This window comes from Pristis pectinata, chromosome 14 (genome assembly GCF_009764475.1).
Source record: "Pristis pectinata isolate sPriPec2 chromosome 14, sPriPec2.1.pri, whole genome shotgun sequence".
NCBI lineage: Eukaryota > Metazoa > Chordata > Chondrichthyes > Rhinopristiformes > Pristidae > Pristis > Pristis pectinata.
In genome coordinates, this window is record NC_067418.1 from 48,238,626 (window position 1) to 48,263,214 (window position 24,589).

General features: G+C 53.5%; 1 protein-coding gene and 1 long non-coding RNA gene across 4 annotated transcripts; one reads left to right on the plus strand and one right to left on the minus strand.

Annotated features, from left to right (window-relative positions):
- Positions 1–943: 943 nt before the first annotated feature.
- LOC127577682 (uncharacterized) lies at positions 944–5,728 on the minus strand. 3 transcript variants are annotated; one of them, XR_007957417.1, is made up of 3 exons: positions 5,609–5,728; positions 3,684–3,947; positions 944–2,054 (listed from the first exon to the last, which is right to left on the minus strand). It is a non-coding gene; the product is annotated as an uncharacterized LOC127577682 (long non-coding RNA). The 3 variants fall into 3 exon arrangements; XR_007957418.1 differs by lacking the exon at positions 5,609–5,728 and adding an exon at positions 5,468–5,599; XR_007957419.1 differs by having other exon boundaries at positions 945–2,004.
- On the plus strand, positions 5,028–24,156 carry rapsn (receptor-associated protein of the synapse, 43kD). Its single transcript, XM_052029100.1, has 6 exons — positions 5,028–5,899; positions 13,133–13,231; positions 14,647–14,769; positions 15,448–15,501; positions 17,425–17,624; positions 18,776–24,156. Exons 1-6 carry the CDS (start codon positions 5,204–5,206, stop codon positions 18,846–18,848), a joined length of 1,245 nt encoding a protein of 414 aa, XP_051885060.1. The 5' UTR covers positions 5,028–5,203; the 3' UTR covers positions 18,849–24,156.
- The last annotated feature ends 433 nt before the right edge of the window (positions 24,157–24,589 follow it).

Sequence of the window (24,589 nt, forward strand, 5' to 3'; positions counted from 1 at the left end):
GGTGAGGATTCGACAGTAGCATTGCCAGTCAGCATCAAGGATAAGAGGTGAGATACTCTTGTTGATGGCTGCTGCTTGCTCCAGTTCTTATTACCCAGCCAACCCTGAATGTTTCAAGGTCCTGCAGTGGGCTTGAACTGCTTCATTAGCTGAGGATACAAGTGGAACTGGACACTGATAGTAAATGATTTTCATCAATGATCTTCCTTCCAGCATTAGTACAGAGGTTGAAAAGATTAGGCCATAGATACTCCTTTAAAAAACTAGCTAGAAAAATCTCCATGGCAACCATGCGAGTACAGAGCTTGTGGCAGTGCTCTGGGCCATGATAGCTGCTGTGACCAGTCTTTCATGCTGGTTCATGACTCCTTCCCCCAGTGGTTTCTCATGGATTTCAGTTACATAGAGGCGCCTGATGCCACATTCAGTTGCTGCCTGGACGTCCAGGGCAGTCACTCTTACCTTGCTCTCTGGGAATCAGCTCTCCCGTCTACTTTGGGACAAGGCTGAAGAGGGGATGGGAGCCACGTGTTCCTGGGCCATACCTCACTGTGCAAGGTAAACAGCTTGATGTCAGACTACTGAACTTGGGCAAAGACTTGAGGAAGTGCCCACCAGATAAAGATGTAGCAGGAGTTGGCCACCTAGTCCTTCAAGCCTGCTCCACCATTCAATGTGATTATGACTGATCATCCAAACTCAGTGCCCTGTTCCAGCTTTTTCCCCCATGTTCCTTGATCTCTCTTGCCCTGAGAGCAGTATCTAACCCCTTGTGGAATATATTTAATCATTGGGCTTCAAATCATTAAAACTACATTTATGTAACCAGCTAGAAAAAAAATCTACAGTAACCAAGTATCAATGAGATGAAGCTATTTGTGCTTGTATCAGACAGCACACAGTAATACTGGGGTTTTCCGACAGACTTACAGACCTGTGGATGCGGAACGAATGTGTTTATAAAGCATTTATCATGATAATGAGTGTTGTCGAGTTTATTGTCACGTGCACGAGTACAATGAGGTATAGGTACAATGAAAAACTTGCTTGAAGCAGCATCACAGGCATGTAGGTTCAGACAATGCACAGAAATATAAGTTATACCACAAAGTGAAAAAAAGGACTGTGCAAAACAGGACATTAGTGCAAAAAACAACCAGAGACAAGTCCGTGGCAGTGCAAGAGGAGGTCCATAGTGTCCCGTTGCTGAGGTAGGGTTAGGGTTTTGCAGGTCGGTTCAAGAACCTGATGGTTGTAGGGAAAGTAGCTGTTCCTGAACCTGGTGGTGTGGGACTTCAGGCTTCTGTACCTCCTGCCTGACGGTAGCAGTGAGGAGAGGGCATGACCCAGATGGTGGGGATCCTTGATGATAGATGCTGCTGCCTTGAGGCTTGGCATCCTGTAGATGCTGTCAGTGGTGGGGAGGGCTGTGCCCGTGATGGACTGGGCTGTGTCCACTGCTCTCTGCAGCCTCTTGTATTCCTGTGCATTGGAAATGCCGTACCAGGCAGTGATGCAACCCGTCAGGATATTTTCAACAGTGCATCTGTAGAAGTTAGTTTGAGTATTTGGTGACATACCAAATCTCCTGAAGCAGGTAACCCAGGCCAACCTACCTAATGTACTGCGGTGGATCTACTCTGGACCTGAAGCCTGTGGCAGATCCACAGGGTGCTGGGTCATTCCACAGACCAGCCGCTCTATCTGACTGGATAGCCAGAGGAAGACTGAAGTGGAGGAGGAGAGTGGGATCAGACTGGTGGGACGTTAAAGGGAGTGGGGAAAGTGGGATTGGAGTATTGTCCTTTGGAATAGCACCGTGGCAATGAGTGGCTCACAGCACTGTGCTGGAGTGATCTTGTATTCAGTCAATGGACACCCTCTCTTGCGTAAACTGGGATAAACTTGGCTCAACGTCAATTCCATCTTTTGCTCATGAAGCCACTTTGAGTAAGTCAGTGGTATGACACAGTGTCTCCAGCATTTACCGCCGATGCCAGAAGCCTGAAATAAAAACAGGAAATGCTGGAAACAGTCAGCAGGTCAGCTAGCATCTGTGGAGAGAGGAACAGTGACCACATTTCAAACGCTTATCAAGAACGTTCTCCTGAACATATCTATATTTGATGCCAAAGTCCCCCATTATCACTGCTCTTGGCTTCACACCACTCTGCATTTCCCTACAGACTTGTTCCTCACCGTCCTTCCCACTAATTGTGGCTGACACAACAGCCCAGTGGAGTAAACTCTCCTCTGTTTCCCAACCAAACGGAGAGATTCTGTCCTTGACCATTCCAGGACGCCCTCCCTAATCAATCCTCCCCAGTCAATACTGCCGCATTCTTTCTTCCCTGTTAGGTATCCAGGAATATTTAGCACCCATCCCTATCCGTTTTAGCGAGGTCTCTGCTATTCCCATGACATCCTCATCCCATGTGGTTAGTTGCACCTGGTGTTCACCAACCTTGCTTCATGCACTTCTTGTCTTTATGTACACTTACTGCAAACCTACCTTGACATTTTGCACACTCCTCAGTCTAGTTCTGATTAAAAGATTTCTGTCGCTTATTCTGGTGCTATCTATTTCTTCCAATCTTTTTTTGCACCCTTCCATTGACCTTTAACACCACCTTCCTGTTCCTATTCCCCTGCCAAATTAGTTTAAACTCTCCCCCCCCCCCACCCGCACAGCACTACTGTACCTCCCCTTGAGGCAACTGGTTCCAGTTCTGTGGGGGTGCACTTATCTCCCGTCTACGGTTCCCCCCACCCGTTCCCCCATCTCTAATGGCATGAACAGTCTCAGGTTACCCACTCTCCCCTCTGTCCCCTTTCTCTCTCCCCCTGATCTACCCAGTTCTTCCTACACGCACCCCAGACTCCCATCACCCTGTCTCTTTCCCCTCTTCCAACCACTCCACCTGCCCGTCACCCACACACTGGGTCCCCTCCCCCTGCTGTTCCCATCTGCCCTTCCTCACTTGATTCCATGCTCCATCTTCCTCTCAGATTCCATCATTTTAAGCCCTCTGTGGCCTCCACCCATCACCTCCCAGTCTCCTGCTACTTCCACTCACCCTTCCTGTATCCACCTATTGCTTGCCAGCTCTATCCCTCTACCTCTTTACACCGCCTATCCCCCCCGTACCTTTCAGTCCAGTTGAAGGGTCTTGACTCACAACGTCGACTGCCCACTTCCCTCCACAGATGCCGCCTGACCCGCTGAGTCCCTCCAGCGCCTTGTTTGTTGCCCCTTCCCCAGAACTGGTCCCGGTACCCCAGGGATATAAAGCCCCCCTCCTGCTCTCTCGTCCAGCCACACACACACACACATCTCCACTATCCTCCTGTTTCTCTCCTCACAGGCACTGATGTTGTTGATACCAAAATGGACCACGACCTTTGGCTGTTCACCTCTCCCCTCTGGGCGTTTCTACAGTGATACTCTTGACCCTGGCACCAGGGGGTAACCTACCACCCTGAGCTCGTCTGCCACTGCAGAACCAGTCGTCCGCTCCCTTAACGATGGGGTCTCCTGTCACTGGTTGACCTTTCTCCTGCCTCACTGAGACACCCACACTGCTCTGGCCTCAATTCCAGCTTCCCAGGGAAGCCCTCTTCCTCCCCCCCCCCCCCCCCCCAATCAGCATTCAGAACTGAACATCAATCAGACAGCAAGATACCCTTCAGGGTCTGCTGCCTTTCTGCTGTTGCCTGTTTCTCATCAGCTGCCGGGTGACCATCCCAAAATGTGCTGTGCACAAAGCACTCAGCCCTGTGGGAGTCAGCTGTTGCCCGAGCTCCAAAAGCGCGGGGCCTGACCCCAACCTCCAGCAGACCATGCTTCCTCCACCTGCGGCTGTCTGGGACGAGGCGGGTCCTGGGTTCCCACGGGGCAGGATGTGCATTCCATGGGTCAGAGGTGTCCTTCCCAACCTCCCTGTGGTCTAATATGGAAAGAGCAGACATAAAATTGTTCATTCGGGGAGATTTAAACAATTCCCTTGCTTTCTATTCAATCTAAGCACGTTTAAACTGTATGTGACAGTGTGTCCCACACTTGTACACTCAGGCTCTTGAGTCTGAGAGGTGGACTGAATAGGGGGACTTGGGTTCATCAGAAGAGAGTCACTCAGTGAAATTGACCGTGCGAGGGTCACTCGGGGGGAGGGGGGGGAGGGGAGTCATTGGGGGTGGTGGGGCGAGTCATGGGGAGAGGGAGACAGGGTGGAGAGGGAGAGACGGGGGATGGAGAGAGACAGAGGTGGGGAGAGGGAGAGACGGGGGGGAGGATGGGGCGGGGAGAGGGAGAGGCGGGGGGAGGATGGGGCGGGGAGAGGGAGAGGCGGGGGGAGGATGGGGCGGGGAGAGGGAGAGGCGGGGGGAGGATGGGGCGGGGAGAGGGAGAGGCGGGGGGAGGATGAGGCGGGGGGAGGATGGGGTGGGGAGAGGGAGAGGCGGGGGGAGGATGGGGTGGGGAGAGGGAGAGGCGGGGGGAGGATGGGGCGGGGAGGGGGGGATGGAGAGGGACCTGGGGTGGGGTGGGGTGGGGGAGAGGGAGGTGGTGGGGGGGGGAGAGGAGATGGGGGGGTAGGGAGATGGGGGCGTAGGGAGACGGGGGGGAGAGGGAGAGGGAGAGATGGGGGGTGGGAGAGGGAGAGACAGGGGGTGGGAGAGGGAGATGGGGGTGGGGTGGGAGAGGGAGATGGGGTGGGGTGGGAGAGGGAGATGGGGTGGGGTGGGAGAGGGAGATGGGGGGAGGGAGATTGGGGGTGGGGAGGGAGATGGGGGGAGGGAGATGGGGGTGGGGGAGGGAGATGGGGGGGGAGGGAGATTGGGGGTGGGGGGGGGAGGGAGATGGGGGGGAGGGAGATTGGGGTGGGTGGGGGGGGGGATGGGGGGGTGGGAAGGATTCACTCCGGGTTCGGCCCTGACACCACTGCCCCCCCCCCGCAGCCACTCTCCCTACCGCTCTTGACAGACAGACGGACGGCGCTGCCTGCACCCACCCCCCGCTGCCCCGGCGAAGGACACCGACAGCTGCAGCCCGGCCCGACCCAGCCCGGCCTCCCCTCCTCCCCCGGGCCGCCCAGCTTGATCGGGTTTCAGCGGCGCCCCTGCCTCGTCTCACCCCCACCCCGGGCCTCCTCAAGAGGCCGGCTTGTCCCCTGCCCGCTGCCCCTGCCCCGCCGTGTGCCACCCCATGGCCATGGGCCAGGACCAGACCAAGCAGCAGATCGAGAAGGGCCTGCGGCTCTACCAGTCCAACGAGACGGCCCGGGCGCTGGAGGTGTGGAACCAGGTGCTGCTGAAGAGCAGCGACCTGGCGGGGAGGTTCCGGGTGCTCGGCTGCCTGATCACCGCGCACTCGGAGATGGGCAGGTACGGCGACATGCTGAGGCTGGCGCTGGCGCAGACCGAGGCCGCCCGCCGCCTCGGCGCCTCGGACTACGTGACCGAGTCCTACCTCAACCTGGCCCGCAGCAACGAGAAGCTGTGCGAGTTCGCCAAGGCCGTGTCCTACTGCCGGACGTGCCTGGGCGCGCAGGGCGGCCCGCTGGGCCTGCAGCTCAACGGGCAGGTCTGCCTCAGCATGGGCAACGCCTACCTGGGCCTCAGCTGCTTCCAGAAGGCGCTGGAGTGCTTCGAGAAGGCCCTGCGCTACGCCCACGGCAACGACGACAAGATGCTGGAGTGCCGGGTGTGCTGCAGCCTGGGCGGCTTCTACGTCCAGCTGAAGGACTACGAGAAGGCGCTCTTCTTCCCCTGCAAGGCGGCCGAGCTGGTCGCCGACTACGGCAAGGGCTGGAGCCTCAAGTACCGCGCCATGAGTCAGTACCACATGGCGAGCGCCTACCGCAAGCTCGGCCGCCTGGACGACGCCATGGATTGCTGCGAGGTGAGGCCGCTGACCGGGGAGGGGAGGGGAGGGGAAGGGCCCCACGGCTGGTGGGACGTGGGCTGGGGGTCGGGGTGAGGGGAGGGGGGGTCCCACGGCTGGTGGGATGTGGGTGGAGGGGGTGTGAGGGTCCCACGGCTGGTGGGATGTGGGTGGAGGGGGTGTGAGGGTCCCACGGTTGATGGGATGTGGGGTGGGGTGAGGGGAGGGGGGTCCCACGGCTGGTGGGATGTGGGTGGAGGGGGTGTGAGGGTCCCACGGTTGATGGGATGTGGGCTGGGGGTCGGGGTGAGGGGAGGGGGGGTCCCACGGCTGGTGGGATGTGGGTGGAGGGGGTGTGAGGGTCCCACGGTTGATGGGATATGGGCTGGGGGGGTGGGGTGAGGGGGGTCCCACGGCTGGTGGGATGTGGGCTGGTGGTGAGGGGAGGGGGGTCGCACGGCTGGTGGGATGTGGGTGGAGGGGGTGTGAGGGTCCCACGGTTGATGGGATATGGGCTGGGGGGGTGGGGTGAGGGGGGGTCCCACGGCTGGTGGGATATGGGCTGGGGGGGTGGGGTGAGGGGGGTCCCACGGCTGGTGGGATGTGGGCTGGTGATGAGGGGAGGGGGGGTCGCACGGCTGGTGGGATGTGGGTGGAGGGGGTGTGAGGGTCCCACGGTTGATGGGATGTGGGGTGGGGGGAGGGGAGGGGGGTCCCACGGCTGGTGGGATGTGGGTGGAGGGGGTGTGAGGGTCCCACGGTTGATGGGATGTGGGGTGGGGTGAGGGGAGGGGGGGTCCCACGGCTGGTGGGATGTGGGTGGAGGGGGTGTGAGGGTCCCACGGTTGATGGGATATGGGCTGGGGGGGTGGGGTGAGGGGGGTCCCACGGCTGGTGGGATATGGGCTGGGGGGGTGGGGTGAGGGGGGTCCCACGGCTGGTGGGATGTGGGCTGGTGATGAGGGGAGGGGGGGTCGCACGGCTGGTGGGATGTGGGTGGAGGGGGTGTGAGGGTCCCACGGTTGATGGGATGTGGGGTGGGGTGAGGGGAGGGGGGTCCCACGGCTGGTGGGATGTGGGTGGAGGGGGTGTGAGGGTCCCACGGTTGATGGGATCTGGGGTGGGGTGGGGTGAGGGGAGGGGGGTCCCACGGCTGGTGGGATGTGGGCTGGTGGTGAGGGGAGGGGGGTCGCACGGCTGGGGGGGGTGGGGTGAGGGTTCCATGGCTGGTGGGATGTGGGCTGGCGGTGAGGGGAGGGGGGTCGCACGGCTGATGGGATATGGCCTGGGGGTCAGGGTTAGGGAAAGGGGTCCCACAGCTGATGGGCTGGGGGCTGGGGTAAGGGAAGGGGGTCCCATGGCTGGTGCGACATGGGCTGGGGGTCAGGGTTAGGGAAGGGGGTCCCATGGCTGGTGGGACATGGGCTGGGGGTGGGTGACTGGCCAAGTCCTTGGGGTGGTGAGGCGGGCTTTAGCCACCTCCCTCCAGGGGCGGCTTGGTGTTTGTACACAAGGGCCTGATACACCGTGGTCCGCTCGCGTTCCCGCACCCCACCCTGACACCTACACCCAACACCAGTATCCAACATTTGTGCCCTGCCTCGACACCTACAGTCGACACCCACACCCAACAACCCACCCTGACACCTACACCCAACACCAGTATCCAACATCTGTGCCCCGCCTTGACACCTACAGCCAACACCCCACCCTGACACCTACAGCCAACACCCCACCCTGACACCTACAGCCAACACCCCACCCTGACACCTACATCCAACACCAGCATCCAACACCTGCAGCCTGCCCCGACACCTACACCCAGCACCCACCCTGACACCCGCACCCCCACCCAACACCCACATCCAACACCAGCACCCCACTCTCCTGCCCCACCCCAATGCCTGCACCCCACTCCTGCGCTCCACCCCAACACCTGTATCCACCCTGACAGGACACCCACTCCACACCCTGACACCTACACCATGCCCTGCTCCAGCACCCACACCCCACCCCGACACCCACGCCACTCACACTGACCCGACACCCACGCCAGACACACTTGTACAGTAACCACACACAGCCAAACCACACACTCACATATTATCCCCACAGAATCTCACAATAATTTTGCATAGCCACGTGTTAACCACACATACACATACTAGCCCTGCACACTCTCACATCAACCTTAGTGTGAAAGGCCTGGAGGAGGCGGAATTGTAAAAGTGCTTAGGAGTGCTCTTGACCCAGTACATAGATAGTCCAGGAGGAGGGCATTACTGGACCTAATCTCAGGAAATGAAGCCAGGCAAGTGTTGGTGTCAGTGGGAGAGCATTTTGGAAGTAGTGACCATAACTCTGTGAAGGATAAGGGTGGCCTGGAAATTAAGGTCCTGATTTGGGGAAGGCCGATCTCAATAGAATAAGGCATGACCTGGCTAAAGTTGACGGGGAGCAGCTGATTGCAGGCAAGTCTGTTTCTGACAATGGGAATCATTTAAAGGTGAAACAATGGGAGTTCAGGGACAAAGTGTTCTCATAGGGTGAAAGGTATGGACAGCAAGTCCATGGAACTGTCGAGGGAGACTGAGCGTGTCAGGTATAGAGAACTGAAAACAGGAGGCCTTCGGGGGGTGTAAAGGTGTAGGGGGAGGTTACAGAGAAGAAAGTAGTAGGGTGAAGAGTGGGCATGAAATATCACTAAGTCCTTCCGTTCAGCAACACTCCCCAGGGTCCTGCCATTCACTGCATATGTCCTGCCCTGGTTTAACGCCTCAAAATGTATCTCAACTCACTTGTCCGAGTTAAATTCCATCTGCCATTTCTTTGCCCACTTTCCCAGTTGATCCAGACCCCATTGCAACCTTGACAACCTTCCTCACTGTCCACTACACCACCAGTTTCGGTGTCATCCACAGACTGACTAACCATGCCACCTACATTCTTAAATTGTTAATAAATTGTGAATTGCCAGTGTTATAATTCTACTGGAACAGCTTGGCTAGAGACACAGCAAGTTCTGAAGCACAGGTCTTCAGTACTACAGCTGGGATGTTGCCTCCTCCCATCACCTCTGCTGCATCCAGTGCTCTCGGCTGTTTATTGATGTCATGTGGAGTGAATGAAACAGCTGGAGACCGGGTCCCGTGACGGCAGGAATCTCAGGAGGAAGTGAGCTGGACCGTCCACTTGACACTTCTGGCTGAACAAGGATGTCAGAGTTGCTTTACTTGTGTGCTGGACCTCACTGTCATCAAAGAAGGGGATGTTCCTGCAACTTCCTCCTGTTAACTGGGTGGTGTGGATATTTCCGCTGGTGTGACAGGACACTGTTTCCTTCTTGGACAGTCCTTGGGGACTGCGGCTGATTCATTTCTGCATGAGTTGTGTGCCTTCTGAGGTGGCTGATGTGGGGACCACAGACTCTTCCACAGACGGAGCAGGGGTTGGGGGGGAGGAGAGGGGAGAGAGGTGGGCTGTTTGTGAGGTGGTGCACTCCTTCCACCTCTTCCACTGGGCTTTGTGCGCTCCTGATGCCTGGCCTGGAGTTTCCCAATCCCATCCTCTGCTCTGAGCGGTCAGGGGACAAGAGATTCCCAGGAGTCGCTGAGGATGTTGCATTTCTTCAAGGAGCCTCTGAACATGTCCTTGGATCTCTTCCTCTTGTCTGCCAGGTGACAGAGCCTGGAGTAGGGTGTGTTGGGAGTCCGGCATCGGACGTGGGAATGAGTGTAAGCAGCATCTCAATACTGGGGTCGTGGGTCTAGCGGAGGCCGCCGGCGCTGGTTCACTGATTCCTCCGGAGGACGGAGGATTGTGCAGAGACAGGGTTGGTGGTACCTCTCCAGTGCTCTGAGGTGCCCTGCTGTAGGTATGGAGGAGGGCAGGGATCATTGTCACCCAGTAGACCATAAACTTGGCACTAAAGCTCCAAATAGGCTTTCTCCTCAATGGACTGACCCAGGGCTGTGTTGGTTGACTGGAGGCGGTGGTGCATTTCAACTCTGCCTTCAGGAGATATTGGGAAGTGGTCCCTGTCTTCCTGATCTCGCCAGGAGCTATTCTCGGTGTGGGCAGGTTGGCGGAGGTCCATGTGGATAGTGAGTGTAAGGCTCATCCTTGTGTTGGGAAAGCAGCCGACATAAGCAAGGACCCCCCCCCCCCCCCACCCCGGCCATTCTCTCTTCTCCCCTCTCCTGTCTGGCAGAAGGTACAAAAGCCTGAAAGCACATACCACCAGGCTCAAGGACAGCTTCTACCCCTCCGTTATTAGACTCTCTCGCACACCAAAAGATAAACTCTTGATCTCACATTCTACTTCGTCGTGGCCCTTGCACTTTATTTGACTGCCTGCACTGCACTTTCTCTGTAACTGTAGCACTATATTCTGTTTCCTTTTTACTACCTCAATATACTTGTGTATGGCTTTGTGTCCCATCTGTCTGGATGTTCTGCATGGTACACATGATCTGTCTGGATGGCACGCAAAACAAAAGCTTTTCTCTGTACCTCGGTCCGTGTGACAGTACTAAACCAGTAAATGTGTCAGCAGAAGCCGACCTGTAAACGCACGTATACAGGGGCGTCACCCGTGACGTCAGACGTCGGAGTGAGCTTGGTTCCGGACTGGAAGCAACGTGGGATCCGTCCTGTGGATCAGCACCTGTCCTGCGGGACGCTCGTTGCAGCCGAGGTGCAGTGAGGAAGATGGGGCTGCTGGCATCAGTCTGCACCCAGCCTGGGTCTATCGTGGGCCTGTTGGTTGAGGTCGTGCCTTGCAAGCCACGATGTAAGATGGAGGTGGATTTCTGCGGGCGGCCAGATACGAGGAGGCTGTTCCACGGTCCCTCTCAAATGACGGAGCTAAAGTTCAAAAAAAAAGGTCTTGTATAGTGACCGGTGCTGCTCCCTGCCTTTCTCTTGGAAGGTGTTGAACAGTGAAGGTCACGTCTGGATGGATGGAGTGAGGAAGCAGCTCTTCAGCCACTGGGAGAAGGGTCATTGACAACTCTCCCTGTGGCAGGCAGCAGGCTGAGCCCCTCCATAGCCACTAGAGTCGAGCGGGCCTCCTTTCCAAAGACGTTCACGATTACACCATCCCTGAGGTCCAACAGAATAGCCTCCTCTTCCCAGAAATGGGAGATGAGGCCGTGGACTTGCGACCAAGTTTTAGAACTTCATCAGGGTTATTATCTGTTCCTGAAGTCTTGCGGTTTTTCTGACTTCTTGTTGGTCTGGGGTGGTGGCGAGACTGAACTGGGCTGGAGTCAAGGACACTTCAACGACAGAGTCACGGTTGGGTTGGTCTTTTAAGTGCTCCTTCCAGTGGTCAGAGAGGGACTCAAACTCTCCTCCATCCTTGGTCCTGGACCGAAATCTTCCAAAGATGTTCTTATTTACAGAGAAGGGGGAATTCCTAAACCCCCATGGATGGCGAGCAACAGCCTGGGAGATTAACACAAAGAAAGAAAGCTTAGAACAAATTCCAACAGCTTAATATTACTGAAAGCATACAGGGGCATGGAAGGTACCGGAGTTAAACTCTGAAGGGCATCAGGCAGGCAAAGTGTATATGGAAAAAATGCCAGGAGTAATGATTGAGGAAATCTCAAGTTTTTGTAACTTTCTGAAAGGGAGTTGCTAGGGGGAGATCAAAACATGAGTGTGGAGGTGGGAGATGTGCTGAATGGGTAAGGAACTCATCCAGAGGAGTGTGAGGTCCCCGCATTTGGTGAGGAAAAGCAAGCCAAGGGAACACCCAGTAATGGTGGGACATCCGAAATGTGGACTGCAAGTTCACGAATCAGAATCAGCTTTATTATCACTGACGTATGTCATGAAATTTGTTGTTTTGCAGCAGCAGAACAGTGTAAAGACATAAAAATGACTGTATAAGTTACAAAAATAAATAAATAGTGCAAAAGAGGAATAATGAGGTGGCGTTCATGGACCGTTCAGAAATCTGATGGTGGAGGGGAAGATGCTGTTCCCGAAACGTTGAGTGTGGGTCTTCAGGCTCCTGTACCTCCTCCCTGACGGTAGTAACGAGATGAGGGCATGTCCCGGGTGGTGAAGGTCCTCAAGTAATGGATGCCACCTTCTTGAGGCACCGCCTCTTGAAGATGTCCTCGATGGCGGGGAGGGTGGTGCCTGTGATGGAGCTGGCTGAGTCTGCAACCCTCTGCAGCCTCTTTTGATCCTGCGCATTGGAGCCTCCAATCCCTGAGGGTAGTGGGGCAGGTAGATATCATGGTTAGGAAAGCAGATAGGGTAACTTTCCTTTATTAGCTGAAGCATGGTATATGAGCAGGGAGGTTAACACCAGAGCAGTGTGCATAGACAAGGCCACAACGGCCTGGGTGCAGTTCTGGTCTCCACATCACAGGAAGGATGTGACCGCACAGGGGAGAGATTCGCCAGGGTGTTGACAGACTGGAGATTGTTAACGGTGAGGAGAGGTGCTTGGAACAGAGGGCAGTGAGGGGAAGGTTAATTGAGGTGCATAAAATTATGAGGGGCCTGGTGACCAGGAAGGACCTGTTCCACCCCAAACAGAGGGACTAAAATCAAGGGGTGTAGACTGAGGTAAAAGTAGCAGAAATGAGTTGAGGAGAATCTGTGTCTGCCATACCGTGTGTTTTTTATTGACGTGTGTGAGACAGACATGTTTTATTCAAGTGTTCTTGTGCGTGACATTAATACACGTACGACACTGATGTGCACAAAACTTGAGAGAGTATAAGGTCATAACAGTACATCGGGCCCTTGATGTGTGTTAGAGTGTACGTGTACACACATCTTTGTGTGTGGCTCAATGTGTGCACATGTATGTGAGCGTGTGTGCACGTGTGTACAGCACTGTGAACACAAGACGCATGTGCCCGTCACAATGATATGTCATTATCTATTATCCTGTTTGTGAGGATAATGAGTGTGCATTACTGATGTCTGGGTGAGTTGGACGTGTGTGTGATGTTTTAGAATAAAGACATGTGGTGGTTACTTTCCTTGATATTGCCAGAGGCTACAACTACTTGGTATGGAGAGCGGAGTTTAATTCCCATGGGTAATTACAATTCAAGAACATAAGTAGATCTGGAATAAAAAGCTACTCTCAGTAATGGTAAACGTAAGTGGGGGGCTTGTCAGAGGATTCACCATTGGGAAGGAAATGTGTGTACACTGGAGTGATGTGTGTGTGCCCGGGGTGTCTGTACACTGGAGTGATGTGTGTTTTTCACTCCTCAGGAATCGATGAAGATTGCCCTGCAGCACCGAGACCGGCCCCTCCAGGCCCTGTGCCTGTTGTGTTTTGCTGACATCCACCGGCAACGTTCCAATGTCGAGGTAAGGACATAGCTCTCTCCCTGGGTTGCTGTTTGTACAGTGGGGTCTGATGCCAAACCACGGACGTCCCTCTGCACTTCACAATCGACTTTACACCTCACACGTCTCAGAATACAGCACAACATGAATGCGAAGCACTCTGTTAGCTGAGGTTCATAGACAGAACACTGTGTGTCCGTTACAGTTAGTTATGGGCTTGCCTGTAAGAGACGTAACTTGTCACAAACCATTGTCTGCCCATGAGTTACCGCTCGCCCTTAGACTGCCTGCAACCGCTTGAGGTTGTAACTGACACAAACCTTTTCTTCCTGGAGTTGTAGCCTGTACCACCAGTGTACCCTCCCCCCTGCTGCCTGTAGCCCACGCCCTCTCCCCCTCCCGCTGCCTGTAGCCGACGCCCTCTCCCCCCGCTGCCTGTAGCCGACGCCCTCTCCCCCCCGCTGCCTGTAGCCGACGCCCTCTCCCCCCCCGCTGCCTGTAGCCGACGCCCTCTCACCCTGCTGCCTGTAGCTGACGCCCTCTTGCTTCGCTACCTGTAGTTGATGCCCTCTTCCCCGCTGACACCAGCTCACCTACTTCCTGTAACTCATAACCACTCTTCTATCTCTAACTCATGCTGTGTTTATTGGACTGGTGTGGTCCAGGGGGTGTACGTGACGTGTGTGTCCAGGGGGTGTACGTTGGACCGGTGTGTGGTCCAGGGGGTGTACGTTGGACCGGTGTGTGGTCCAGGGGGTGTACGTTGGACCGGTGTGTGGTCCAGGGGGTGTACGTTGGACCGGTGTGTGGTTCAGGGGGTGTACGTTGGACCGGTGTGTGGTTCAGGGGGTGTACGTTGGACCGGTGTGTGGTTCAGGGGGTGTACGTTGGACTGGTGTGTGGTCCAAGGGGTGTATGTTGGACTGGTTTGTGGTTCGGGGGTGTACGTTGGACTGGTGTATGGTCCAGGGGTTGTGTAGATTGGACTGCAATTTGCCTATAATTCTCTCATCCTGACTCACACCATTCTACTGCCTGTAACTCAAACTTCACCTCTCTGCACCTAACTTGTACAAACCACTTAATAGCTCTCTGCAGCCTGTAGATCATAATCTACAAAAGAAGTAATAAAGAAATCTTATTTTAAATGTGAGGTGAATATTTTTTCAGGGGATATTAGTGGGGGGGAAGAGATTGTTCTGAACTTGCAAAGAATCGACTGGTCAAATGGTCTCCTTCCATATCATCAAGAAATGTTACTGAACTTCGTAGCATTATAAAATCACACCGATTTTAATCAGACAGACATTATAAAATGTACACCTGCCACCAAGTGAGACACAGCAAGCAGTGCCCAGTGGTTTCTCAGTGAAGTGTGGGCACAGGTCTGTGTGACGGAGACGTCCAGTGTTGGTGACACCTGCCTCCTTTTGCAGAAGGCTCTGCCCCGGTACGAGTCCTCACTGAACATCATGACGGATATCGGTAACCGTGTGGGCCAGGCCCAGGTGCTGTTGGGCATCGCCAAGTGTTGGCTGATTGAGAAGGAGGTGGACAAGGTAGGAGAGAGTAAACGTGCCCAGTGGCTGGCACTCCTGGGTCCTCTTGCTGGGGTGGGGGTGGCTGTGTCCGTCAGTAACCAGGGAGGTGGGCCAGAGGTGGCAGGGAGAGGAGGCGTCCTGCAGCCCCATGCAAGGCGCAGTGAGCGCTTCCCTGCTTTACACAAGAGTCTGCACCCCGAAATCTCCCCGCTGCCTGCTCCAGGGGTTTGGGGTTATGGGGCCAATCAGATCACACAAACTCTCTGACAAGGCAGTAGTCGGGGGCAAAACACTGGGATCCACCACCATCCCACCCCCACTGGACCCTTCGAAGTCCAACCATCAACCCACTTCCCATCAGCCCACATCCTCACTGTCAAACCGCACCACCCCCCCCCCCCCATCCACATCACCTACACCTTGCCCTCCCCTCCACCATTCCCCTCTCCCCTCCACCATTCCCCGCTCTCTGTCGCACCCCCCTCCCCTCCATGTGTGCCACTCCAAGGTTTACTTTGCACCTCACCCCTTGGATTACTCTGCGACTGACTCACCCCGATTTCCTCCTCTCATTACACTACCCGGTTCTCCACCATTCCTCCCGAGCATTGTTCTTGGAGTCGCATAGTCCATTGTCCCAGATTTACATTTCGCGTCATTCGTGAAAGTTGTCCTTTGATTTTTTTCTATATCTAGAGTCTAGGGGTTGTGCAGAAGGCAGAAGAACTGGCAGAAGGAGTGGGAAACAAGGTAAGCAATGGTTTGGAATTCGGGCTGTGACTGGTCCTGACAAACTGCTGTGAGGACGGGAACGATAGAGACTGTGGAAGCGCAGAGCAAAGCTGAAGCAACGGTGAACGGAGATCCTGCAGTAACGTGTGTACAGGTAGTGGGGGTGAAGTAACAAGAACTTTGCTCTGTAACTCCGGGGGTGTCAGAGCACCGCGTGACCCGGGGGCTGGGTGGAGCACCGCGTGACCCGGGGGCTGGGTGGAGCACCGCGTGACCCGGGGGCTGGGTGGAGCACCGCGTGACCCGGGGGCTGGGTGGGAGCACCGCGTGACCCGGGGGCTGGGTGGGAGCATCACATGACCGGGGTGGTGGGAGCATCACATGACCTCCCAGGGTGACTGAGGTGTCAAAGGCCCATTTGCTACACATCATATGCAGCAGACATGTGACTATGATGGGACCACGTCCCGTCACCCATCCTGAGGCGGTCTGTGTGGTAACCCAGTGTGTAACAGTGGCTTGCTCCCCAGACTGTGAACAGGGGACGGTCACACCGCTGTACCTGAGGGTGTGGTGTGTCTATGTGACCCTGCCCATGTGAACCTTGTGACACATCGATCACTGGTCGGCGGAGAGTTCCTTTAGGACCAGGCTGGGACCTTGGGTGTGGCTGAGACTTGTAACTGGGCAACATGACCGAGACTGTGAGATCCATGTGGTGATTCAGATTGTAGGACATGTGGGAAAGGGAGCTGAGGTTCACTGTGCAAGAGGAGCTGTGTCCAGTGGCTACACCACTGTGCTTTGAGCATATGTCACTATTTATATGTGTGCAAGTTGGTGTGTCTGTGCATCTCTGTGTCTGCAATGTATGAGTCCGTATCTGTGTGCCTGCATTTCCATCCGTGTGCATGTCCCTGCCCCAACACCACCTCCACCATCCAGGGACCCAAACAATCCTTTCATGTAAGGCAGGGATTCACCTGCACCTCCCTTCATATCATCTACAGCATTCGGTGCTCCAAGTGTGGCCTCCTCCACACCGGTGAGACCAAACGCAGACCAGGCGACCGTTTCGCAGAACACCTGTGCTCTGTCTGTAACCGCGACCTGCATCTCCCCGTTGCCGGTTACTTCAGCTCCCCCCCCCCACACTATCACTGATATGTCAGTTCTCAGCCTCCTCCACTGCCGGGAGAATTCCAAGCACAAGCTGGAGGAACAGCACCTCATTTTCCGTCTTGGAACCTTGCCGCCTAACAGCATGAACATTGAATTCCCCCACTTTATGTAATCCTCACCCTCCTTCCCCGCACCCCCCTCCCAACCGTGCCTCTTCTCTCCTTCCCTTTCCTAGCCTTTTTTCCCCCCCTCTCTCCTTACCTTTGACCCATCCCCCAGTGGGTCTGCTCTCCCCTCCTCCCCCGCACCTGCCCATCACCATCTCTTACCTGCATCTACCTATCACCACCCTGTGCCCACCCCGCCTCCCCTCTCCTGTCCACCTATCACTGCTCTGCTTTTCCCTCCTATATATCGGGCTTCCCCCTTTTCCTATCTTCAGTCCTGAAGAAGGGTCCTGACCCGAAACGTTGACCGCCTGCTTTTCTCTACGGATACTGCCTGGCCTGCTGAGTCCCTCCAGTATAGTAGTGTTTTTCTTCTAGATTTCAGCATCTGCAGTCCTCTGTTTCTGTGAGTGTGTGTGTACAGTATATAATGTATATATGCTTCAGTGTGTGTCATGAGTGTTTGTCTTCACGCATCTGTCCTTGGGTGTCTGTGTGTACATTTGTGTATGTCTGTGCTCACTTTGTGTCTGCATCTGTGTGCACTTGTATCTGTTTGTGTTTGTGCGCATCTTTGAGCACAGCTGCACGTCGGTCTGTGCGCACACCGCTGCTGGTTTCCGCTGACACCGTTGTCCTGTGCCCTCTCCAGCTCCTCCTGCTGAAGGCACACTGCCTGTGCGAGACCATTTACCGAGCAAAGGGCTCCCAGCAGCAACTCCGAGACCACGTTGTCAAGTTCCACGAGTGCATGGAAGACATGGAGTTGTACTGTGGAATGTGCGGCGAGTCAATTGGGGACAAGAACTCCCAGCTCCAAGCTCTGCCGTGTTCCCACCTTTTCCACCTGAAGTGAGTAAACCTTGTCCAGTGGAGCTCACCCACACACTGGGGGGAATTGGAGTGTAGGGGACTGAGGGGTGACCTTATAGAGGTGTGTAAAATCATGATGGGCACAGACAGGGTGAATGCACACAGTCTTTTTCCCAGGGTTGGGGAATCAAGAACTAGAGGGCAGAGGTTTAAGGTGAGATTTGATTTGATATCTTTATTAGTCACGTGTACATTGAAACACACAGTGAAATGCATCTTTTGCGTAGAGTGTTCTGAGGGCAGCCCGCAAGTGTCGCCACGCTTCTGGTGCCAACACAGCACGCCCACACCTTCCTAACCCGTACGTCTTTGGAATGTGGGAGGAAACCGGAGCACCCGGAGGAAACCCACGCAGACACATGGGGAGAACGTACAAACTCCTTACAGACAGCGGTGGGAATTGAACCCGGGTCGCTGGCGCTGTAATAGCGTCACGCTAACCGCTACACTACCGTGCCTGGAGAGATTTAATAGGAACTCGAGGGGCAACCCTTTCACCCAGAGGGTGGTCAGTGTATGGAATGAGGTGCCAGAGGAAGTGGTTGAGGCAGGTACATTAACATTTAAAAGACACTTGGATAGCAACATTAATAAGAAAGGTTTAGAGGGATATGGGCCAAATGCAGGCAAATGGGCCTAGCTTAGATGGGGACCTTGGTCAGCATGGATGAGTTGGGCTGAAGGGCCTGTTTCTGTGCTGTGTGACTCTGACCTACCGACCTGCACATTGTTGGGATATGGGAGGAAACCGGGAGCACCCGGAGGAAACCCACCCAGTCGCAGGGAGGGCGTGCAAACTCCCTGCAGGCAGCACCTGAGGTCAGGATCGAACCCGGGTCCCTGGTGCTGTGAGGCAGCAGTGTTAACCACTGTGCCACCCTGTAGCTGGTCTGACGTTCAGTGAGATCTCCCACTTGCCCACTGGGATTCGGTGCACGCTGAGTCCAACAGAGACAGCAGCCCCTCGGGAAGTTTGGGGTTCCGTGGGTGTATCTGAGGGGAAAACTCCAGGCCAAGACCATTCAGGCCAGGATCGCGTTTGGGAGGATGAGGGAGCTTGACCGGAAACCCCTGCGAGGGATCGTACGCAACAAACCACTTCTAACCACCCGCGCTCTCCTTCCCTCCAGATGCATACAAGCCAGTGGAACCAAGGGTTGCCCGAACTGCAGGCGATCATCTGTGAAACCAGGTTACGTGTGACCAGGGAGCCCGCCCAAGCAAGAATGCGTGGAGTGATTCTTTGTTTAGCTCTCAGCCGCGAGCCCTGGATTCAGCATGGGGAAGGCAGCAAAATCCATCCAGGGGAATAAAGACCCTGATCTTATCTCACTTCCAGCGAGACCTCAGCTGTAGGTGGCAGAAGAGATGGACCAGAGGTTGGGAAACAAAAACCTTAATCTTAGTTTGTTGGCCTTTTAGAAACACCAGCAGCTCCTTGAGATGTCTGGTGTCACAGGGTGGTTTGTGTGTGTGACTGACGTCTAGGTGTGGTTCTTTGTATCAACGTGTGAGCATCTCCCTGGTCCTCTGCTCTCCCTGTTGCTGAAGGTACCAGTACTGAGATCTGAAGGTCTTTTTATGCGTTTTTATCATTTTCAGAAGATTTTAATATTTCGTAAGGTTCCACATGAGCAAGGAGCAGTCCCTCAACCGGTATTGTTAAAACATTTCCTTTCTTTTGCAACAAACAAACTACTGGAGGAAGGCACAAGACATTTGGGGAACTCAGCGGGTCAGGCAGCACCTGTGGAGGGGAAAATGGACAGTCAACGTTTCAGGCCGAGACCCTTCGTCTGGACTCTCGACCCGAAACGTCGACTGTCTATTTTTCCCCCTCCACAGATGCTGCCTGACCCGCTGAGTTCCAACAGCATCTTGTGCGTTGCTCCAGGTTCCAGCATCTGCGGTCTCCTGTGTCTCTGACCTACTGGAGGAACTTAGCGGGTCGAGCAGAATCCGTGTGTGTGGGGGGAAGAGGAATTGTCGATGTTTTGGGTTGAAACCCTGTATCAGTACCTTTTCCCTCCACAGATGCTGCCCGTCCCACTGAGTTCCTCCAGCAGGTTGTTTCTCGCTCCAGATTTCGGCCTCTTCTGCCTCTCGTGTCACTGTTTCTAACAGAGTTGTAAGTTCTCAGTGGGGAGGGGTGGGAGTGAAGGGAAGCCATAGACCCCAGGAGGTAGGACGGCTTGGGGAAGCAGAGTGCTTGAGAGCTCCCCTTTCGACCTAGTTCCATCCCAGCCCTGACCTAGTGTTAAATCCCGTCCCCACGGATCTTGGCTCCAACCAAGTCTTCGCCCAACATCTCAATCTGACCTGATCTTAACACCGTGACCTGCCCGAATCAGACCCCAGCTGAACCTCGCTCTATTCCGGACAGCATTTCATCCGGTACATTTACGCCCCAGACCCTCCACCTCCGACAGCATTCTGAACCTGTCCCCACTTCACCCCGCACCCCTGCTAGTCCTCGACAGTCCCAGCCCTGACCAGCCACCGGCTCCGATCGCCACAGTCTCGCCCTCGGCACCCCCCACAAGGCTCTCCGCCGAGTGTTCGCCCCCGACGGTCTGTGCTCCGGCTTCACCCCGGCCCTTCCTTTCCCCCGACGGATTCCCAGCCCTGTTGTCTCCTGGAGTCATCGTCTTCATGGCCCAGCTCCAGAACAAGCCCAAACCTCCCCGACTCGCAACCCAGCCCAGTGGGAAACTCCCCCACCCCACTCGCAACTAAACTCCTACCCTGAGCCTTCACCTCACCCCGAGCTCCCATTACCCCGCCCACTGATTACACTGTGGCCTGATTTCACTGCCCCTGGATTACATTGACCCCTGATTACACTTCACCTGACCCCACTGTTACTTGATTTCACTGTCACCAGATCAAACTCTCATCTGATTACATTGCTGCCTGATTAAGTTCACGGCTGTGATGCGGTGGTCTGATTACGCGGTGGTCTGATTACATTCTTTCCCCAGTAAACTGACAACGGCTGATGCTGTTGATTGATTGCGCAGCCGCCTGATTGCACAGCCACTTGATTACGCCTTTGCCTTATTGCATTGCCACCTGATTACACAGTTGCTTGATTAAATTGACAGCTGATTATGATATTGCTGGATTACACATCTGCCTGACTCCACTGCAGTCTGATCAGACAGTGACCTGATTACAATGCCGACTAATTTCACTGCTGGCTGCTTAAACTGCTACCGTCTGGTTATGGTGCTGCCAGACTACACCTGATGCAGGGTCTCGACCCGAAACGTCGCCCATCGCTTTGTCTCCACAGATGCTGCCTGACCCACTGAGTACCTCCAGCAGTTTGTTTTTTTACAATTGATTACAGTGCTGACAGATTACAAATCTTCCTGATTACACTGCTGACAGATTACAGATCTTCCTAAATACGTTGCTGACAAATTACACTGTTGACAAATTACAGATCTTCCTGAATACGTTGCTGACAGATTATGCTGCTGACAGGTTACAGATCTTCCTGATTACACTGCTGACAGATTACACTGCTGACAGATTACACTGCTGACAGATTACACTGCTGACAGATTACGCTGCTGACAGATTACAGATCTTCCTGATTACGCTGCTGACAGATTACGCTGCTGACAGATTGCAGATCTTCCTGATTACGCTGCTGACAGATTACGCTGCTGACAGATTACGCTGCTGACCGATTACAGATCTTCCTGATTACGCTGCTGACAGATTACGCTGCTGACAGATTGCAAATCTTCCTGATTACGCTGCTGACAGATTGCAGATCTTCCTGATTACGCTGCTGACAGATTACACTGCTGACAGATTACAGATTTTCCTGATTACGCTGCTGACAGATTACGCTGCTGACAGATTACGCTGCTGACAGATTGCAAATCTTCCTGATTACGCTGCTGACAGATTGCAGATCTTCCTGATTACGCTGCTGACAGATTACACTGTTGACAGATTACAGATTTTCCTGATTGCACTGCTGACAGATCACAGGGTCACCTGATTACAGTGGTGTCTGATTAAACCATTGCCTTATTGCATTGCTGCCTGATTTCAATTCTGCTTGATTATACTGCCAGCTGATTTCACTACTGCCTCATTACACCGCTGTGTTTACACTATAACCTAATTATTGCTGTGGCTGGATTAACCTCCCATCTGATTCCACTGCTGACTGATTACACCATGACCAGATTGCACTGCTGCCTGTATGTATTGCTGTTTACACAGGTGCCTCCTGTACTGCTGATTGATTGCTGCCTGATTCCATAGCAGCCGGATCGTACTGCTGATTACACTGTCGCCTGCCCCACTGTCACGATTACACTGTGGTGGATTAAACCTCCATCTGATTACATTGCTGCCCAATTAAATTGACAGCTGATGATAGAACCTCCTGATTACAATACCCCTAGTTACATTGCTGACTGATTACACTGCTGACAGATTACGCTACCTCATCATTACAGTATCCCAGTGATTACACCACTGGCTGCTTAAATCCCTCACCCTCATCCCTTCCAATAATCGCTTGTGTGGCACCGTACTCAAGGCTTTCTAAATTTTAAAAACTCCACATCAGCATGACCTCCCTTCTCTATTCTGTGAGCTACAACTTCCAGCAGATTTGTCAAATGTGATTTCCCTCTCAAAAACCCTCATTGACTCTGCCCGACCTGACTGCCAATCTGTAAGTAGTCTGTTACCATTTGATAGATTCCAGCATTTCCCCTACAACCAGTGTCGGGCTAGCTGGTCTCTAGTCCTCTGTCCTCTCCCCTTCGTTAAACAGAGAGGTCACGTTTGCTACCTTCCAACCTGTGGGAACCACTCTAGAATCTTTGGAAGATGGCAAGCAGTGCATCCACTCCCTCCATTTCTTAGTCAAAACCCTGGGATGCAGATCATCAGGTTTCCAGGGATATATTGGCTTTAAGTCCCGTTACTTCCTTCAGCATTACTGCTAATTCCTTTCGGCTAGCCTTGTTCACTATTTCCTTGGGATTTTCCGAGCCTTCCTTCTGTGGAGACGGTCACAAAGTACTTGTTTAATTTCTCCATAATTTCATTATTCTCTGGTATAATTTCTCCTGTCGCAGTCTGTAAGGGACCTGCATTCATTTTTTTGCTGATCAATTACTCTTTACATATCTATAGATGATTTTAGTCTGTTTTTATGCTTCTTGCTAGATTATACTTGGATCCCACTTCCCATTACTAATCTCTAGGTCCTCCTTTCCTTCCTGAAACTTTTCCCAATCCTCAATTTACTGCTCATGTTGGTGACATTTTTCTGTTGATCTAACACTGTTGTATAACTAGCCAATAGCCACAGCCGGACCACTTCTCCTGTTGGGATTCCGTGCCCTAAAGAGAGAGCTACTTGTTGTAGGCCATGTGTGTTAGCCAAAGCTACTTTACCTGACATTGCTGTTTTGCAATCTACCACAGTTGCCTTATAGTTTGCCTTAATAAGAGTTAAAATGCTGGTTTCAGAGTGAACAAAATCACTTTCAGTCTTGATATAAACTGTTATCATATTATGATCACTCTTCCCCAAATTAATTACCCATTTTCCATTGCCCAATACCAGATCTAAAATTGCCTGCTCCCTGATTGGTTTCCCCCATACAGTGATCTGGAAAACCAGCCCTTGTGTTGGTTTGCTTGGTTTACCTGTAAATTAAATCCTCCATGATTACATGAGCCTTTAAGTTGCTGACTTTTGCTAAGCCCTAAGTTAGAGCTGACATTTTGGGGCTTCCCCACCAATGTTTTCTGTCTCTTAGCTCCACCCCAAACCGATTCTACATCTTGACTTCCGTCGATCCTTCCCCGCTATGGCCTTTATCACATCCATTACAATCAGAGCAACGCCTCTTTTCTACTCGCCCATCACTTCTCGGGCGGCAGCGTGGTGCAGCGAGTAGGATCTGCCGCCTCCCGGCCCCAGAGACCCGGGTTCAATCCTGACCCCAGGTGCTGTTGCACATTCCCACTGTGACCGCGTGGGTTTCCCCTGGGGGCTCCGGTTTCCTCCCACATCCCAAAGACGTGCGGGTTGGTGGGTTAATTGGTCGCTGTACGTTGCCCCGAGTGTGCGGGCGAGGGGTGGGATCTGGGGTGTCGGGAATGTGGGGAGAGTAAAAAATTGGAATAATGTAGGATTGGTGTAAATGGGTGGTCGATGGTCAGCACAGACTCAGTGGGCTGAAGGGCCTGTTTCCATGCTGTACCTCTGTGACTTTCTAAAAGTCACGTTTCCTGGAATATTTAATCCCCATCTTTGTTCACTAAAAAACCACGTCTCTATAATGGCTTTTAAATGGTAACCACTTATTTCCAGTTCTGTGATTAACTCATCCATCTTGTTATAATTGATGTGACCTTACAGGTAACGAAAGAGCCTTCAATAATACCTTTATATGGTCTTCCTTGCTGTGACACTAAATGTAAAAGGCACGGAAAAGACACTAAAAAGTACCTTTAAAAAGAAGTCTCTGATGAAAGATTTTTGGAAGGTGACTCTGTGTTGATAGTCAAAAGTACACTCAGAAGCATGCTCAAAACTACACTGACAAACACACCTGAAAAGGAATGAAAAATCGATGTTGAAAGGCGGTTTTCAGGAAGATCGTCCAATCAGAAACCCAAAAACCTTATTAAGAAAGGTACACAATCAACCACAAAACAGGCCACACTCAAATGAAGCCCAAAACAACACAGAGAGACAGCATTTCACCCCAAAGTCTCCAACACTTCATCTGCATTAGAGGCTGAAGAGCCTCAATTGCGCATCCACACACCAATCAAAACGACGCATTTCAAAAATGACATCCGCAACACAGAAAAAAGCAAAACTGCATTGCTCAGGGTCACACTGCATTAATCAGGCTCACTGCATTTTATGGGGTCAGCATCCATTATTC